Raw genomic sequence first — 20,424 nt, 5'->3', positions numbered from 1 at the left:
GGAAATGATTCGTCGAGCCACACTGGAAGGTTGCAGTTAATCTGCAGGTTGGATGGAAATGATTATATATGCGTTGAGCAAAATTAAGGTGTTTTAGCGGGGCAAGCTGAAAGAATGGAATGTGATTGTTTGTCTATTGAATCGTTGTGAGTTTTTGTTGTGTGATGTCTTGGGAATTGTATGATTCATTTATAATTCCGGTCATTCGTTTCCTTTTTACAACAGATTTGGGAGTGCAGGATGTCCCGCATAGGTAATTTTGGAGATAACAATAAGGTCGGTGCAAATTACGTTTTGTTGTTTGTTTGTAATCACTAGAATATGTCCCAGTGAGAGGAGCGGAGCATCTTATATGACTAACAGGAGATGCATGACGAATACCAGATGGAATACCAAATCGAGAATGCATGAAATAAAAAGAATATTAAATCTATAGTCCATTCTAATAAAAATAAACAAATTCAAGTTAATATTCCCCTGTAGCGTGTACCACTTTGTCCACCTTTATATCCAATTTAAATATTCACAAATAGACCCCAGTGATCAAAACTCCAATCATAACCCAATAAAGCAGCGATTTACACTAGTAACTGAGGGATTCCATCCAGAATGAGCTGAAAAAAACCTGAAATCATGCTCGACCATCTTCGATTTGGATGATACTTTGCCCATATTTTCAGTATGATAGACCAAGTATTTTTCGCAGGAGAGGAGACCCTTTTGACTCAAGGATAATTTTTGAAAAGGGCCTATGTGTTTTTGCACACATACTTTAAAAAAAATGTAGTTCAAAAACAGATGGTTGTAGAAAAAAAAATTAAGAGGAGTTGTAGGAAACTAATAAGGCTTTATAAAAAAAATATACACGGAATTTTTTTTTTCGTTTTTATACAAAAAAAAATAAAAATAAACTTCATAATTCAAATAACAAAAAAAAATATATTTTTGATTCTTTTTATATTTTTTTTATAAAAACTTGAATAAAGAGCAGAAGTTTTGAAAACAATTTTAGGGTGGACAAACTTTTAATAAAAAAGTTTTTCTAAGAGCAACTTTTGATGCATTTTTTAAAGTTTCATTATTTACGGCAAAATGTTCAGTTTGATGTTAATATATGATTATAAAAATCATTTCAAACGATAGTGCTCATTTCAATAAACTTTCTAAATATAACCGTTTTCGAGATATTTCAAATTTACTTTCATAAAAATCATTTTTTTGTAGAAAATAAGCCATTTTCGTAAGTTAATCGTGATTTTCCATCAGCATTGATAAGTTTAGCAAGATACACATATATTTACCTTTAATTTGTCTTTTGACGATTGAACGATCAGACAACCCGTTTAGAATTTACAGGGGAAATGAAAACACTATTATTTTAATGTTCAATATATGTTAAAGTTTCAGGTAATTCTACTTTGGATTATACAGCCTTCTTCATACTTATGCTTATGTTATGTCTATCACTCTGCTGGTTGTGAGTGCCTTCTGTTTTCTGAAGTGAAAGAGATATTGTCCGTGTAGCAGATTCATTCGACTTTGACTTCAATCGATGTGACTTTGCTATTTTGAATTCAATGATTAGCAATGTTTACTGGCAGAACCTTCTAGTTTTTTCCAGTATTGATGAAGCCGTATCGATCTTCTATAACAAGCTGTTTCATCAGTGAAGTCGTGCCTTTGAAGCAGTGGGTCGACGTCGACAGAAAAAGGCAACCTTGGTGGAACAATGAGCTCCAAAGGCTCCGTAATCGCCTACGCAGGGCAAGGAAACGTTACTTTCGATCGAGAAATGAACAGCACAAGGCTGAGCTGCGTGCTTTAGAGAGCGAATATAACTCTATGCATGCGCAATGCTTTCGCAGCTACATCCATCGCACTGAAGCAAGTCTGAAATAGGACCCGAAACTGTTTTGGGCTTATGTGAAAAATCGGAAACGGACCAGTGGTCTTCCTCAACATTTTCGTTACATAATATATCATGTAAAGTTCTGACACATGTCATGCAATGTAGTAAATATTGTATACAAAAGGCCATCTTTGTAAACAACATTGTTTACAAGTTGCTCGGTTGCGTGAAATGAAATACAAGTTTACGTGAATGAATGTTTACATCACATATAAAATTCAGAATTTTTATCTGTGTTGAATAGTCTGGAAAAGCGTCAACAGGTCAATGCTATGTTGATTTCTCCAAAACATTCGACAAAGTTCCACACGCATTGGCTGTAGAAAAACTCAAACGTATGGGATTCCCGGAGTGGCTTACTCGGTGGATTGAATCATACTTATCTGACCGCAGTGCTTTTGTGCGCCTTGGTGGATCCTGCTCTGAAATGTTCTCAATTACTTCCGGAGTGCCTTAAGGGAGTCACTTAGGAACACTACTTTGCGTACTCATCAAATCACCGAAGTATATGTTCGCTGATGACATGAAATTCTTTCGTATAATCACCTCTATGGTGGATTGCTGTGCTCTCCAATTGGACATCGACTTGAATGGTGCTCATTGAACGGAATGGAAGTGAACATTCGCAAATGTAACTTTATTTCGTTCAACCGATCGAGGACAACTGCAGTTTTCGAGTACAAGATGCTTTCTTCAAATGTTAACCGAGTGTCATCAATCAAGGATCTGGGTGTAATTCTTGACAGCAAGCTGACATTTACCGATTACATAGCAGTAACAACCGCCAAACGCAACACGCAACAGTTCGAGGATGTCTATTGCCTTAAATCATTGTATTGGTGCGAAGCATACTGGAATATGGCGTTCTAGTATGGGCATCTTATCATGTCACGCTTTGTTTTCGCATTGAAAACATTCAGCGAAACTTTGAATCGAACATAATCCGCTTGATGTTTGTTGCCAGCGATTCAACGAGTCTCGTGACAACTACGATTTTAATGTATCTAAAAACGTTTTTAAAAATAGGATTAGCTCTAGATTAAGGAATTAAGCGACGAACAAGAAAGTTTGTGATTTCCGCAAAATATTTCAGTTTTAGTAAGAACTTACTGACGGACTCCTATTAAGATCAAAATTGTCTAACATGGCGCCTCTAGTGAGTAGTGAGATACTGATTTTTATCATTTCTCGTGGCTTTGATCCATTTTAAGAAAAATAGATCAGTTGAATAAGAACTTTCAAATGGCAAATATTTTAGATATTTCAAAAAATGATTTACGATATTTTAAGATCCTAATCAAACCCCATTTTCGTCAAGGTTATTCAGATTAGTAATAACTAGCTGATGATATAAAGGATACAGGGTTGAAAATTCTCTGGGGAGAATCACCCGGGTGCGAGAGATGTCATTCTCTTGGGTGAATCTCTGCTTGTCTCCTCGGAGATTTATCCTGGCACCACTGGAGAAATTGTTAGACACAGCACGAGAGAGTGAGAGAGTTGACTGTTTTCTGTTTGTCTGTTTATACACTCACTTCCGTGAGAAAGATGGTTGCGCAAAGGCGTTACTGTTTCTCCAAAGATTCCGGCAGAGCTTACGTGAGTGAGTGAAAACATCAATAAAAAAAACTGAAAAACGTATACAAGGGGACAAAGTGCGAAGTTTTTCACGAAGAAAAAAGTGCGGTTTGACGACGGTACCGAAAAGGTGGTTGTAAATTTTGTGCTTTGCAAGGCAAATGGAAAAACATTCAAAGTGGACATGGTATTCAACTAGAAGCGGCATCTCGTCAATATTCATCGGGTGTTCTGGTGTTGCTAGATCACTGCTCCTCTCTCCAATTTCGCTGCAGCTGCTGACGGCATTCCAAGTGCCTTCCATCGACGACATTCTCCACGTTAAGGACGGGCATCTCGCTTCGCACTGTCTCGCACCTTTGACAGTCGAAGACCACATGCTCCGGCGTTTCATACACAGCAGCCGTGGCCAGACAAGAAGTGGAAGTTGACGTCTCCGTGTTTTCTATTCACCCAGGTCGAAAAAATCTGTATTAGTCTACGTGTCCATCTACCGTTCTCCGCCGTGTTCCACTCCTGTTGCCACTTAACCAACGATTCCGCTCTCACAACTTTTCTAACTCTTCCGGCATCTCTCCGCCTGTAGTGTAGCATTCGCTGTCCTCCGCCAGGGCGATGCCGACAGGGATCATTCCGGCGATAACGCATACTGCTTCCGACGAAATGGTTCTGTACGCACTCCCGACTCGCATGGCCATGAACCGGAACGTACTGCTCAGTTTCCTTTGGTTCTGCTTCGTTTCCAGCGCTGGAACCCAGACTGGACCTCCATACCTCAGTATCGACGACAACATACTGGCCAGAAAACGCCTCTTGCTACTGCTGGGACCAGCGTTGTTCGGCATGATTCTAGATATCGCGTTGATGGCCTTCGAAGCCTTCTTACAGGCATATTCGACGTAGCTGTTGAAGTTTAGCCGGTCATCGATCATCACTCCCAGGTATTTCAACACATGCTTTGAGGTTATGGCGTTCCCCCCACGGTGATATCTGCCCGCTGTACCGTTTTACAGTTACTGGCCAATAGCACTTCCGTTTTTTGGTGGGCTATCTGCAGCTTCGCTCTTTGCATCCAGTTACCAATCATGCCGATCGCCTCGGTCGCCAACACTTCCACCTCTTCCAGCGTCTCGCCTGTTACCGTCAAGACGACGTAGTCCGCAAATCCAATGATCTCAACTCCTATGGGCAGCTTCAGCGTTAGCACGCCATTGTACATCCCGTTCCAGAGCGTTGGACCAATGATGGAGCCTTGTGGAACTCCCGCTGTGATCCTAATCGATATCTGTCTCATGTCTGTCTGTCGACTAAACAGAAACAAATTTCAATAATGTTGCGCTGATGCACTTCCCGTATTCGCATTTCCAAAATGTGTACATTATGATTTTACACAACATAAAAAAAAATGGCTACGTACTGTACGTTAATAGAAAAAGTAACCTTCAAAAAATCTTGTGTGCAACAAACTAATAACCAAAGTCTTTACCGGGGTGATTCTCCCCGGTGAAGCAAACGAACTCTCTACGGTGCTCCCTAGTGATCACTCATATTCTCCGGTGTGTTAGACTGGTGGAGGTGCGAACGTCAGAAACTGTGTGTGTTTGCGAAGTAGGAGAAGCAGTATATAGTGAAAACAAAATAAAGATCTCTCGGTTGAGTTTGCTTTTGTCGTAGTGCAAGGTGTCTTTTCAGCTCATCACCCTGCTGACACTGGGGAGAATGGCATCCCTGAAAGATAGTTCAAAATTGAGCCACTAGGCTAGGTGGCTCTAGTGAGCAACAACATTTTTTTTGTCCATATCTAATGATCCGGACCATATGGAAAGTTCTCGTCTTCGGCAAAACTATTCAGATAAGTGAGACTTCATATTTGGAGGATAGTTTGGATCAAAAATCAATTATTATGTGGTACTAGTGTGGAGAAATATCTCATATCCCATGATCCTCAGTGTCTTCGTCAAAGATGTTCAATTGAGTAAGTTCTTTTTGATGGCGTTACCAGTTACTGGTTCTACTAGATGTTCCAGTGATAAAATTATCCAAGTCTATTCGCTTGCTGGTGGATTGATGGTTGCTCGTTAAGATTGTGTCTTAGTAGCGCATAACATTTCTTATTACAATAAAGCTATCATTGAGATCATTCATCGGAGTCGGTGGTTAACAGCAACGAATGTTCACTCAGCGAACAGAATGGCGTAGATTCAATCCTAGATCCGTCCACTTTTTTTTTTCCTTGATTTGTTTTCCGTGCTGAGCACCAATGCTACCGACGTCAGGGAGGCAGCCTTCACACCTGGATCCTACCTATCGACCCATCAACTCATGAACCGGGGACCAACGGCTTTACTTCCCTTGCAAAGGAAGGCTTGATCAGAGATGTTGTGCATCAAAACATCCCGGCGGCGCCGACTGGGATTGAACCCAGGCGTAGATCCGTCCACTTGAAATATGTTTAGCTTTGATAAACTGTCAATAACGTTTACCAAACATTTACTACGGCTTACCCTTTCTTCTAAAAATATTGTCCACCATTTCATGACACTTATGAGGAGTCGTAGAAGTCTCTGCAGCGCATTTAAGTAAGTGTTCAACCAACAATCCTTCTTATCTCCACCGTTTGCAAGGATGTGGCCAGAATAGTTCTTGAACATCGGAGCTTGTATCGCTTCCATCAAACTAGGCAATAATTACCAAACTAAAAAATCGACAATGTAGAATTCTACTGGATATTTTTTTTTAGCTTTCACGGAAAAATATGCAAGGAGAAATCAGTTGCTGAAAGAGCTTGTCTACCGACTCGGCAAAAATTGAAAATCCAAAAATTTTACTTAAAATCAAACCATAAGAAAGGGGAACTAATGTCCTTTCGAACAAGATAAAAACATCAGACCTCCATAGTTTGAGATGCTTAATGCCAGTATCTTACTTAAAGTGGACATTTTATACGATATATGAGGAGATGAAAGTATAGAATTGATAGTTCCGTTATTGTACGGCAGTGTGAATTTTGTATATAGAAAGAAGAAATCGAGCTAATTATTAAATGATAAATTTAATAGTTCATTTTCCAGAATTATTGCAGACAAGAATTTAGCTGCAATGAATAATGGTCAGTTACTTCTGAATCGGGTCAAATCTCCGATAGTAACAGTAGTAGTAATAGTCATGACGAAGAGAATTCTACCGATGACAAAGTTAAAAGTAGTATCGCGAATGCTTTGAAAAACAGACAAGGGGACGGTAATATCCCAAGTAACATTTTAAGTTTTATGAAGTAATACAAAGCTACTATAAAACAACATTCATAAAACCCTGGTCAAGGCTACTTTGCCATTGATGCATCCACCAAAACCTCATTAAGACTAGAATCTGCCTAGTTGGCCCATCCTGGAAAAGGTTCTGAAGGGTATATTTTCGAAGCCCTTCAAGATTGATTTACTGCAAAAAGGTTGTATGACGAACGTATTGAGAACCATTTGTAACCCGTATTTAAGCTACAATAAAAGCCATTTTCCCTAGCCGCTAGCTGAATCCACTGGAAAAATCATCAATCAAGATAGAAAAGGATTCAAAAATACCGTCCGATCTTACCAATATAATTTAAATATAAACTGATCAACCTATTCAATTTCCAAAATTATTAAAATTGTTCTGATAAAGTGGCCAAGTTAAAGGTGCCATATTAAATCTTAAGTGAAATGTACTTGAAAACATCGAAAAAAATAAGTCCGCCCTCGGAAAACGTTGATCTCACTTATTATTTTTAATCGAGAAGAAAAATTAATTATTCTTCAGATTGATCATTAAGCTCAGCCGAGGTATGTTTTATGATTATCGTATTTCAAATATCTGCTCATTCCTAAATTGACCAAAATAAAGTTATATCCATGGAAATACATATTGAAAATGAAGTTTGTAAAAATCAAACTAAATAATTGTAATATGGCGGTCGCTTAAAAGTTGGTTCACATGGGCCATTTGTTAAAAAGTTGTTTTGCTTTAATGAAATCCCTAACAAATTCATAAGGATTTAAAATAGCATTTATGAAGAAAACTTTCTAACTGAATTGTATTTATCTAAAGCCATTTTGCTTGATCCTATCCCGTTCGATCATTGCAACGAGGTTTTACTTCAGCGTTCTTCCAGGGGATTTTCTCCCGCTGATTTGGAAGCAGTTACTAAGGAAGTGTGCGGAACTGTTTTGCAACATTTCGCATACATCGCAACAACAACAGCTGCAAGCTCAATCGTTCCCGTAAAATATCCCCTTTTTCCGGATGATTTCCGAAATACACTATCAAACGATGCAGATGAAATTAAGTACGTTTGAATGAAATTTTGAACCTTTCGCTGAATAAAATTACTGCTATGAATCGGAAACCAGCCAATCTCCACTTGCTGACAGTTTCAACGGTTTGCTGTAGGTACAATGCAAATTATTTCATTCGTCAGATCTGGAGAAGGTTGTTTTGTTTTTAGACTGTTTCATATAGGAGACAGTCAACACCGGTCAGAACGTGATGCAAACGCCAGATGCTCAGTCGTTGCTGAAATTGACTTCCCTTCGGTCGTTAACATCGCTTGAATTTTTCATCCTACTTCGTCTACTCTTCGAGATTTCCTTGTGATAAATATTTCTTTTATTCATTGTGAGGATCCAACTTTTGAGTTCAATTTGGAAATATAGTAATTGGGGATTTTATGGTACACTTTAACAAGTGTAAACAACAACAATATAGGTTTTTTTTTTCTCATTTAAAACCTAATTGTTTTATGGTTGCTTTTGTAATGACAGAACAACTTTATAGAATATTTTATCAAGTCATTAATAAACAATAGCTAATGAAGTTTATGATTGATTGACAGAACAGTTTTATGGAGGTATTGAGAGCTGCTTTAAATTTAGTCTTTAAACAACTTTCTCGACAGACTATAGAAGGTTTTTAAAACAGCAATAAGCTGAATTACTAATCAGGAATGCTTTACACTTTGAAATGCTGTATTTAAACCAAATGGATTGTTTATTTCCATTATAAAACCATCATAAATCAGAGTGGATGCCAAGTAGCTGCTGAATTGTTACTTGGGTAGTAAGGATAGGAATACAAATAAACTTGAAAATGATAAAATTAACGTTGACAGTAAAAAACCGAACAACCGTAAAGCTCGTCCGGTTATTGTGATAAAAACTAAAAAGTCCAAACAAGTGTGAAAACACACAAAATCAGTAACTTTAGAAACTGGATACATTATTGAGTGTGCAACAGGCTACAATGTAAATGAGGTGAAAACGGACATTCAAAGCAATCTGGTTGAAAATTACAACGCATCGGCTAATCGATCGCGTAGTTTAAAATATGCAAATCATATGATGTGCCATATGATTAACAATTTAGAGAGAAAAGCATTAATTTATAAAAATTATCATCCACTTACCTTTTCTGTCGCTGAATCGTCCGGTTCAGGGTAGACATTCTCCGCGCACGCAAAGCCGTCCCGCCGCTGCTGGTGGCACCAACTACGGTGCTCCCGCTTCGGGTAGGTTTTTCATTCACAACTACCGCCGCCACCGTCGCCGTCACATCCTGTACCGGTCGTTCCGGTTTCTTCACCGGACTAGACACCTGCTCTACATCCTGTACGGTACTATCCGCAATCTTGCATTCCTGCGGTACACTTTCGTTGATCGCTCGGATCGAGTAGCTACCCGAGCTCCGTAGCTTGCTCCGGAACAAGTCCCCGATGCGGCGCAGCGGAAACTTGCTGGAATTTGAAGATGAATTGTTATCACTGGCCGACAGATCCGGTGACTTGAGATCGATCTCGGACAGGGCACTTCTCCCAATTTCGTCCGAGTTCTGCGTTGAGGTTCGTTTATCGCTCCACCCTGACATCGTTAATTGGGCTTGTGGTTCCGAAGAACTTCGCTGGACAGGGGTTGAATGAGTTGTATCAGTTTTCTTCGATGAAAGCTCATCGAAGACTCGGACATTGCGTCACGAATCGAAGGTCACAAATGCTGGTTGTAGGTATTGAGTAGAGCGTAATGTATCAAGCTGTTTGTGGTCCTGAAATGGAAACAATAGGATTGATTGATCACTTTGTGCGAGTTGAATGTGAAACGAATTAAACCTGAAAAGAAACCAAGTTCACTAACCCCCGGTACCAGTTCACACTGCTCATTATCTAATTTGAAACCCACTCCCGTTAAAACTCGTTTGAAGTTCACCCGCAAAATGCATGACGCCAAACGGAGTATGAAAAAGTGATACAATAAAAACAAAATGTAGGCTAAACAAACGTATCTGCATCAGACAACAACTCGACCGTTGATGGCGCGCCGCCGTTGTTGAATGGTGCAAGATTTGTCGAGGCCTTGCCCGAGGCAAAAAAGTACAGTAATCCAGACGAGCAGCTTTTTATCCTTCTTAAATACCCTCTGCGATTCGATTAAAGCCCCCTCCCAGGGTGGATGCGTGGCTGTCGACTGCCAACAGCACCAACTATTATAGCCAGACATGTGCGGTTGCCCCTCGCCTTAATTTTAACGCTCCAAATCACCCCTAAAAATCGTCTAAACATGACACAATTTTCTACTTTTCCACTGACGATGGTGGGTAGGAAAGGGGAAACTAACTGATTCGGTAGTGCGGGACCAACAATCGACACTCGGTGAACCTTTCCCAATGGTTTCACACATTAGATCTAGGCTTCTATATTGTCGTATTCAAAGACAAAAGTGTCTTAATGAAGCCGCAATGGAAGGGCTGTAGCCTTGGATGATCGTATTGTGTTATTTGAAATTAGGGAGATTCAAACCTTAACGTGACCATACAGGCTTGTGTTCCAATGAACATAAGAAGAAATGCGAACTTATAAGCACTGACTTCACTGAGGAAAGTAATTAAATATGTGGATATCAGCAGACACGGGAACGAACATGTAAGTTGTGTGGTAAGCACATTGATACATTAAGATGCAATTTAGTTTAACACTCCGAGCATGAGTTATTTACGAATTGCAATGCTATTTTTGCGATTTTTAGATTAATTATTTAGGCATTTTCAGGACTGTTAAATTTATGAACTATTTTGCGAGCTATTTTGGCTAGTTTCAGGCCATTTTGGAGATTTTAATGTCATTGTGGTTGTCGTGAACCGACGTAAAGTAAATTTGGAACTTAGAATTTTGAGCATTTTTGCGTCTTTAGACCATTATGAACTTGTCGTTTCGTGGTTATTTTAATGACATTTTGGCACTTTTAGAACTATTCTAGGACATCTGTGTGAGTTAAAGCCGTTTTGGCAATTCTAGGTTGTTAGATCATATTTGGCGTTTTTACGTTTTTGAGATTGGCGATTTTTATACTATTTTGAGTGTTTGCAGAACGTTTTACCGTTAAAAAAAAACCATTTTGAAGCCATTGTAATGATTCGGATAAATTTAGTTTTAATACTACTCTGTCGTTTTATGCTTACTCATGCATTTTGAAGACCCTTTAAGTGTTTATAACCCATGTTTGCCCATTTAGGCCTTTTATGGATTGAATTGGCGTTTAGCACAATTTTGTCGTTGTTTTTGGGTTTTAGATAACCATTCAGTTTTAAGGTTTTACTTTTGCCATTTTAAAGTCATTTTGAATTGTAATTGTAAAGTAATTTTAGCATTCTGTATTTCATATTGGTGGGTTGCGAGCTTTTGGAGTTTATCAAAGTGGGTCGCAAAAGTTTGAGAATCGCTGTATTAAAATAAGACAAATTATTTTCAGAATAGTTGAGATTTAAATCCAATTTAAAGGTGTTTTAAGGTCCAGTTTATCGCAGCATACCTGTAAAATTTTGATTTTTTATGTTGATTTTATAATTTTTTCACAATTTTAGAACATTCCTGCCATTTTTATGTTTCAACACTTTATATGGCAGTGGCAACCAGTGTTCATAAAAAAACACTTATGCTGCATTCAACTGAAAATGAAGATAACCTTATCATATAGACCAACTACCTGCATGAATTTGAATGTTTGAATTTGAACAGTAGCTTGATCAAGGCAACCTCTGAATATCGAAGTCAACATTTAGGTTTGTTCATTCGTGGCAGGATTCGTGGCTGGATGTTCATTCTCGTCTGTGTTGTTGTCAATATTTATATTCGTATTCATCTTGGTGAGAATGAAATTGAAGATCAAATGCAATATGATTATTTTCATTTTACACCAATGTTACGCTGTAGAACGTGAAAATTATTGCCTCATGCTGAATTGACGATAATATCGATGTTTTAGGCTCTGGGGTTAAAAATATTCAAAATAATCATTTTGGCCTAAATCAATTTGATTATTTTGTTATTAAGGATCTCTTTTGACAATTTTGGGCTAGATAAGCAAGTACTGGAGAATATCGACAAACGCTCACGCAAATCAGTTCATTGATTTATAATGAACTGATTTGTTCATTTTGCTCATACGTGACAGCACAGATTTTCAAAACAAACGTAATTAATCTACACGGCCAATGAGAATGACCCAAATTTAAGTTTAGTTAGCTCATAAATCGCAACAAGTGCAGGAACTCAGCGATGAGTAACTTTCTTATTGGCAAACATACTTTCGTATAAATATATTTGTAAATTATCCATATGAAAGCACCCAGATGATTAAAAAAATTCCGTTGATAAAGTCTGGAACGCGCAAAAATGTGTCAACTTCAAAGTGGTGTATTTCTGTTAAAAATGCATAATAAAACCTGAAATGTTCCATTTGGGAGTTGAGTACCCAAAGACCACAACCTTCCCAACAGCCCAGAACTCCGCCCTAACGAACGGTTTTGGGCCTTGGTCAAACGTAATCTCAAAAAAACTAATAAATCCATGGAAAACGAGCAGCAGTTTAAATTTAACTGGCGCTCGGCGGCGAATAAGGTCGATGAGACCACTGTGCAAAATTTAACGGAAGGGGTTAGGCGGAAGGCACGGCAGTTCAAATTTGGCAAACCAAAAGAATAAACGATTAGTTTTTCCTTTAAATATATGAATTGAACTACCAAGCGAAAAATAAGAAGATTTTTATGATATGAATTTTGACTGACAGAAACGATTTTTTTGTCGATTAATTTTTGCGCGTTGCAGTCTTTATAATGAACCAATTCAATGATCAAAAGAGGGAAGGGGTGTTATTTTCTTATACATTTTTACCAAAACCCCATTTAAACTATGAACTAAAAGTGTTACAACTGTTTCTGGACTTTCCGTTAGGGATATTTCCGCTTATATGAAACACTTGTCTTTAATCCCCCGTTATAACCTATATTCCCCATGCACATTTCAATACCCATCTCCGTTGAACATTTGTTACACTCAAAAAAGTCCACACGTCTGATCGAAGTGTTTAAACACTTGATATTTCATATTCACAATCACATTTATTTTAAGTGTATTTCACCATGGTTTTACGCGTTGATTTCTTGTGTTTCATACTTTGAAATGTTGATAATCTTTCTCTATCAATTCAAGTGTATTGCACATTAAATCACACTACTGTTCAAAACAGATGTGTTTTGCATTTCAATGAGATGTGGTAAACATTGAAAACTGAAACATTGTGAATTCCTACTTATCAACCAGCCTCATATATGAGAAAACCCGTGAGCCAGTGATATCGAACGAAGACAACTGCAGCACCACACCATAAGATTCACACATGAAATGGATGTATTTCACAATAAGTGCAAAATTAAGTGTGAGGCACATGGTGGTGACGTGTGGAATTTTTTGAGTGTATGAATATCACGTTTAACCAAACGCTTAATCGCAGCGGGATACCTCCTGTGGGAAATCGTTCAAAAGCACGTATTGCACATCCCGGACCAAGTAACATTGCCAGTTTCATTGAGGTCTCAAAGCACTCTTCAAGTCTGACTCAAGGTCTCCAGAACCCTCATAAAACCCAAATTTTTAGTTAAAAGGTAACCAATAAGCCCGCTATTTGGATTAATTTTGCTATATAACGCTAACACACGACTATCATAGAGCTTGGGCACATTATTATTCGAAGTACTATTAAGCAGGTTTGGAATTGCCCCCCACTTTCTTTCCATCAGCATAATCGAAAATTTTATATTCAGAGTTGTGCTTTCACAAGGTTATAAATGTTGGTCCATGTGACCCTGGGCTCAATATTTAACCATAATCCCCTACTTCAAGTAATCAAACATGCGTCCATCCAAGCAGGATTATAATTCTAAATTTGCATTGCATAGCTTAATGTCTGAATTTCTCTGGCTCTTAAGCACACATTGAGCAATTAGAACTAGAAATATTCAGAAATATATCTCTTAACTTTTTGTCATTATTGCATTCACACAAAGACGCTCCAACCCATTTTCAAAGGTTTAATTTTTATTGAACCGAACTAAGCAATGCGCCACTCAGAAACGCGCAACGGTAAACGCACCAATTGTGGAGGTACGCCCAAGTAACCAAAAGTTCTGATAAAAGGCTATTTGTGGCTTAAGCAGCTTGGTTGAAGGTGGTCTTTTGAATTCTAAGCAGCCTGATTTTTAAGTCGTTATAATAACTTGAAAGTTCCGGTACCATTGAAGAGCATTCTAAGCAGCGTCTGGCGGAACTTGAACGGAACTTTTAGAAAATAAATTAAAATAGGTTTTTGTCCTCTACACCAAAATTCAACATTTAGTTTGCACTTTTATGAATGTTATTTCTAAAGACAGGTATTTAATGTGTATTGATTTATCAGCATTAGTAGTAGAATTGGAGCTGTTTGAAGAATTAAACCCAGTCCTTCTGCAAGAGAGCCCCAACACGACCCGCTACGTCATCTGAGATATATTAAAGTGAGCTGTTGTCCCGCCTACTGTTGGAGTTTTCAGTGCCAGCTTACTGACATGAATACGAAACACAACACCTTGATGAATTTTAAATTGGTGTTTGCCCGCATGGTATTCCAACACACTTGTGGTGCAGTAGTTAGCAATCGTAGCATGCCAAATACACGGGTAATTCCAGGAAATTACTCTTTATTTTTTTTTATATTTGGATAGAATATGGATGCACTGCATAAATAAAGGAATTAATTTATTCGGACCACTGATCCTTTCATATTTACGTTCATTAAATTTTGTTACTAATAAAGACTTGTGCGGATTGCTTCATGTGGCTTAAAAGTTCTGTCTCAACTTTATTTGAACTTTATGGAACTTGGAAGTTCTGTCAGAACTTTATTCGGACTTAATGGAACTTGAAAGTTCTGCCGGAACTTTATTTGAACTTTATGCAACTTGAAAGTTCTGTCGAAACTTTATTTGAACTTTATGGAACTTGGAAGTTCTGTCGGGACTTTATTTGAACTTAATGGAACTTGAAAGCTCTGTAGGAACTTTATTTAAACTTTATGGAACTTGAAAGTTCTGTCGGAACTTTATTTGAACTTTATGGAACTTGGAAGTGATTTTAATCGTTGAATGCGGAACTTTTGGTTACTTGGGACGTTAATGCAATGTGTTCCTATACTGGTTTATGGAGACTTCATAAACCACTATAGGAACCCATTGCACTAATGTACCTCCTCTATTTGGTGCGTTTACCCTAATCCACTAGGAGCATGAATTTAATCACAAGCAACAATATATAGCTCTTAGCCGGCGCCGGTGGTGCAGTGGTAAGCGTGACTGCTTTCTAACACCCCAATGGGTCTGGGTTCAATCCCTGCCGAGGTCGGTGGGATTTTTCTGAGGCATAAAAATCTCTGGTCACGTCTTCCTTCGGAAGGGAAGTAAAGCCGTTGGTCCCGGCCCATGTGTATTGTGAATGGGTGTGATATCCTACGCAGGTGTGGAAGCTGCCTTCCTGCACATTCGGTTGCCGTCAATGGATGGCAATCGATGTCCGTCGGTGATTGGCACTAGATTGTGGAACAGAGACCGACGTTTACAATACAATACGAAAAATTAAAAAGCTATAGACTATTTTCGTTGTCCGTTTAATAAACTGAACAGCCCTTGCATCATGAAATCACATTTTAAATGGTTCTACTACCCCCTAAATTTAGAGTTGTTTTTAATAAAAACGACTTTCGGTAAGTGACCGCATAATATCATGAGTAACTCAATCATTCCTCAACTGATTAATTTTTTTATTTTTTTACTGTTTTGAAAAGCAAAAATACGTAACTTTATAATTATAAAGAGTGTACGTAATCAAATGGCATCATTTTCAAATGACTGTAACTTTTTACCCATTAGGAATTTTCTATTTAAATTTTGGGTGAAATTAGTTAAATGTAAATTGTTTACACTGTGTAAGTTGCTTTAGCAGCTGAGCAATCCTTGCAAAGATACAGTCGGAAGAACAGAAGTGACGCAAAATCCAAATCTCTCTCATCGTGCCATCAGCAGGAAGCTGGAACTGGTACAATCTTCGGTAACTCGTGTTCTAAATCGGTACTACTAACGTTTGACCATCGATCGGAAGGAAAATAGTGTCCAAAAAGAATCTCCGTATAGTGCAAAGGATATTTAGTTCAAGCTTTCAAGAGGGATGCAAACAGTTCAGTTATAGATGTGGCGAAAAACCTACATTTAAGCAAAACTTTCGTGCAAGATGCGAAAAAACGTGAAGGACTACATACGTACAAAGTCTAAAAAGCTCCGAAACATGATGAACGGCCGAATACGGTGGGGAAATCACGTGCACGGAAACTCTACACCCAGATGTTAACGAAACCGCATTATTTCGTTATGGATGACGAGACGTATGTAAAAGCAGACTTCCGGGAGTTTCCGGGGCTCCTGTTCTTCGCTGCTCATCAGAAGTTCGATGTCCCTGAGGACGTTAGAAATCAGAAGATGTCAAAGTTTGCCTCCCACCTCAGCAGGCCTGGGGTCAATCCCAGTCTTCGCCGCCGCGATGTTCTGAGGCATAACCTCTCTGATCACGCCTTCCTTCGGAAGGGAAGTAAAGCTGTTAGTCCCCGGTTCATGAGTTGATGGGTCGATATGTAGGGTCCAGGTGTGGGAGCTGCCTCCCTGGCGTCAGTAGCATTGGTGCTCAGCACGGAAAACAAGATCGACGGAAAACAAATCTAGGGAAAAAAAAGTTTTCCTAAAAGAGAAAGCGAAGCACTCCATTCGTGACAACCGGGACGGGCAATGGGCAAGTATACCTAAAGGAATGCCTCCAAAAGCGTCTACTTCCACTTCTGAGGTCACACAAAAGTCCTACGATTTTCTGGCTGGATTTAGCCTCGTGACATTACTCGAAAGATGTTCTGAAGTGTTACAAGGCTAAGGAGGTAAATTTCGAGCATCTCAATCTCCCGAACGCACCAGAACTGCGGACAATTGAGGAGTACTGGGCCATCAGAAGTACTGGCAATCAAAGGAAGATATGAAGAAAAAATGGATCTCCACACAAAAAAAAAAGTTGGTCGAAACGTTGTAAAAAATCTTATGATTAGTATTAAGAGAAAGGAACGTGCATTTTTATCTGGTAATGAAATTGATAAAACGAACATGAAAAATTTAAAAAATATGTTTTATGTTATTCCCTGACCGTTTCAATGTTACTTCGTTTTTTTTTTCCTTAATTTGTTTTCCGTTGATCTTGATTTCTGTACTGAGTACCAATGCTACCGACACCAGGAAGGCAGCTCCCACACCTAGACCCTACATATCGACCTATCAACTCATTGATCGGGGACCAACGACAGGGATTAAACCCAGGCCTCATTTGGAGTGAGAAGCAATCACGCTTACCACTACACCACCGGCAACGCTGTCAATGTCAAGGCGTTGACTTAAATTAAATCATAAGGAAAGATGGCTCTGGTTAAAACGAATTAGGCACAAGACAAAAAAAAATGTGTACGTACCCCGATTTAGCACTCCACTTGGAAAATTAAACACCTTTAAACACCGATGAAAAGGTACGAAACAATACAATTCTTAAATATGTGAACCACTAAATCGCACAAACAGAGTCAACACAATTGCGAAATTGGAACCAACCGAGCCAATTGTAATAATTATACCCTCTACGTTTTGTGCTTCGGCGTGGTCTGACAGTAAACCTGCTTCGAAAACTCCTACCAGCAAACCAGCAGATCGAGAATGACATGCTTACTTGGTGCTCGATTGCCCGCAGCCATGGTGTTTTGACAGACTACACGTGCGACTCTGAATGCCCTCACAGTCATCTCCCTCCGGGGCATCCGAATGCACACACGGTACGGTGGTAACCCATTTTCGAGGTGACCTGCGTGCGCCCAATGCACCACATAATTAATCTTTCGTCGCTCCTTTATCTCTCGCCACTGCCTAGTACTGCCAGCTTAGATCAAACCCATAACATCTCGTCAAATTGGGGCCTTAAGCGACCTCAGTGCATATAAGCCAGTGTCTGTGCTACCTGTCGCGACAGAGTTATTTATCGAAACCTGATCCAAGTGCTTGCGAAATTTCAGTAACCCCAAATTCGTGTTTGTACACAACCAAGTGAATGCTTCTGCGGTCTGGACAGGCCTTATTGGATTAAGCCTGACTCAGAAGGCAAAAAAAATCGAATGTGCAATAGGGTGTGTTGTTGTTTATAACAAGTTTAGTGAAAGTAAACTATGCGCTACGCCCAGACGTTGGTATTGACCTTAATCTAATCACCCAAAAAAAAAGATACCTTGCGCATTCCTCCGTCTGGCCAAACATATGTTAGAGCTAATCAATAGATCTTAAAATCAATTTTCATCTCATCATTAACACAATTCAGGTCAGAATTCCCCCGAGCTTGTTTCGCTGCATCAAAAGAGTAGATAATAGCGAGACAGACAAACGAACGAAAAGCACTCAGCTTCTGGTGAATCGATCGATCAACCGATTCGATTGATTCACCTTCTCGTGCATAGAATATGCGGCAAAGCCATTCATCAGTAGTGGCTGAAGGGGAAGAATGGTCAGCCCAGAGTTCAGCTTTAAGCGAGTAATTGGGCAAAGCAGCTGGAAAAATGAGTTATGGTAAATTGGTTTGCTAATTCAGTTCTTTATTAAAGGTATTATGTTTTTTTCAATCCGGAGGTCATTGCATTGGCACTTTTGACTTCGGGCCAGGTTGTTGACCGATTGATTTGCTCCGATGGAACCTTACTTTAGAATGCAAAGGCATGGCAGATGTGGATCTACTCACACCATATGATAAGATTTATTAATAAGTGCAGAAGCTTCACCCAATCGGGAAATGTAAGATTCTATTTTTTTTTTTTTTTTTTCCTTTGGTTTGTTTTTTTCGTCGATCTTGTTTTCCGTGCTGAGCACCAATGCTACCGACGTGCCAGGAAGGCAGCTCCCACACCTGGACCCTACATATCGACCCATCAACTCATGAACCAGGGACCAACGGCTTTACTTCCCATCCGAAGGAAGGCGTGATCAGAGATGTTATGCCTCAGAACATCCCGGCGGCGCCGACTGGGATTGAACCCAGGCCTGCTGGGGTGAGAGGTAATCACGCTTACCACTACACCACCGGCGCCGTTGAGATTCTATTTTAATTTACATGAAAAGTATGCAGAATTTGAAATGTTTCGCAACATGAACAGATTCTGTAATGTGGCCGCCGGAAGGTTTTTATTTATAAATTAGTCATTTTTATGTTAGTTTAATTTTCGAACATAGTTTGCTTCCCCAAATGCATTGCGTCTAGAAAATCACCTCGTGAGGGTTTTATACAAAAACTAGCAGACCCGGTGAACTTCATCCCGCTCAAAATTGAATTTTTGTTTTAAACAATTTCGAGCATTCACGGTTTTACCCTAAATAATTTGTTTTTTATCGAACATTCGTGGTCTCATGTATGTCACTGTGTTTTATATATAGAAGAAGAGAAGATAGTTTTCCGACTTTTCCAATTATCCTAAAAAAAATCCAATTTTCTTGTTGTTAAAATGTTTCTTGGGAGAAGATGAACAGAACAAAAAAACAGCTCAAATCGGACGAACCGTTCTTGAGTTATGCATTCATTGAAAAACAAACTTGTTCGCTGCAGTCGATTGCAAGAACTGTCATTTCATTTGTTGTATGAATGAGGACGTGGTTTTAATAATGTTCAATTGGATATCATAAACACGTAAAACAGTTCCAACCTAAGAATTTTTAAAAGTCACACCCAATATTTTTATCTCACCCACGTTTTGAATATTATCAGTATTGATTTGTTAGTCATATAAGCACATGAAACACGAAACTTCGTAAATAATTACCTATAATTTTCGATACTTTTGCAATTAATTTATTAGGAACTGAAATTATCTGACACATTTTCCACAATTTGGGGAAAATGTATGAGTTTAGGATACATATTTTTTAATGATGCATAAATTTCTAAATTTTCCAAAAATATCGTGTTCAATTGAATATCATAAACCCTTAAACTACACAGCTAAAAAAAAGTAGTGTAAATTTCCGTTACTACGATGCACATAAAGGGAGCGTCATATATCATACAAGTTTAGATTATAGATCGTGTAAATTTATGAGACATGTTATGCAATATTCCATACATTGTATGCAACTGTCCACTTTTGTTTGCAACATTTCTTGCAAGCTGCTAGTTTACGTGAAAAGGAAGTTTACATGTATGAATGTTTGCATGCATGGATGTTTACATCGCCAGTAAAATTCAGAATTTTTTGGTGTGTAGTTCCTTTCCAAGAAGTTTTAAAAGTCACACCTTATATATTTATCTCTTGATGAATATTATCAGTATTGATTTGTAAGTCGTATAAAGTAGCTCAAAAAATACGATTTTTTATTGTTTAAACTAATCCTTGCTTCCTCAGTCATTATATGGGAAACGTTTACAAATTCAATCCGATGTTTAATTATAAGACGTCTACATAAACCACCAGATCAATCAAACAAAATTCCTGCAATTGCAC

The 20,424-nt window shown here is 38.6% G+C and overlaps 1 protein-coding gene across 4 annotated transcripts in view; it reads right to left on the bottom strand.

Moving 5' to 3' along the window:
* LOC135706785 (uncharacterized) overlaps nucleotides 1–20,424 on the bottom strand; it is a 286,588-nt gene that overhangs the window by 210,906 nt on the left and 55,258 nt on the right. For all 4 annotated transcript variants that reach the window (XM_065228442.1, XM_065228443.1, XM_065228444.1 and 1 more), the window contains one exon: nucleotides 8,925–9,556. In XM_065228442.1, the coding sequence (XP_065084514.1) occupies nucleotides 8,925–9,382 (458 nt within the window). In that variant the 5' untranslated portion in view covers nucleotides 9,383–9,556. The remainder of the gene's footprint in view (nucleotides 1–8,924; nucleotides 9,557–20,424) is intronic.

Source organism: Ochlerotatus camptorhynchus, unplaced genomic scaffold, assembly GCF_037179485.1.
Source record: "Ochlerotatus camptorhynchus isolate MF236.1 unplaced genomic scaffold, CSIRO-AGI_Acam_v1.1 ptg000291l, whole genome shotgun sequence".
NCBI classification, from domain to species: domain Eukaryota; kingdom Metazoa; phylum Arthropoda; class Insecta; order Diptera; family Culicidae; genus Ochlerotatus; species Ochlerotatus camptorhynchus.
This window is presented reverse-complemented; position numbering and strand designations above follow the sequence as displayed.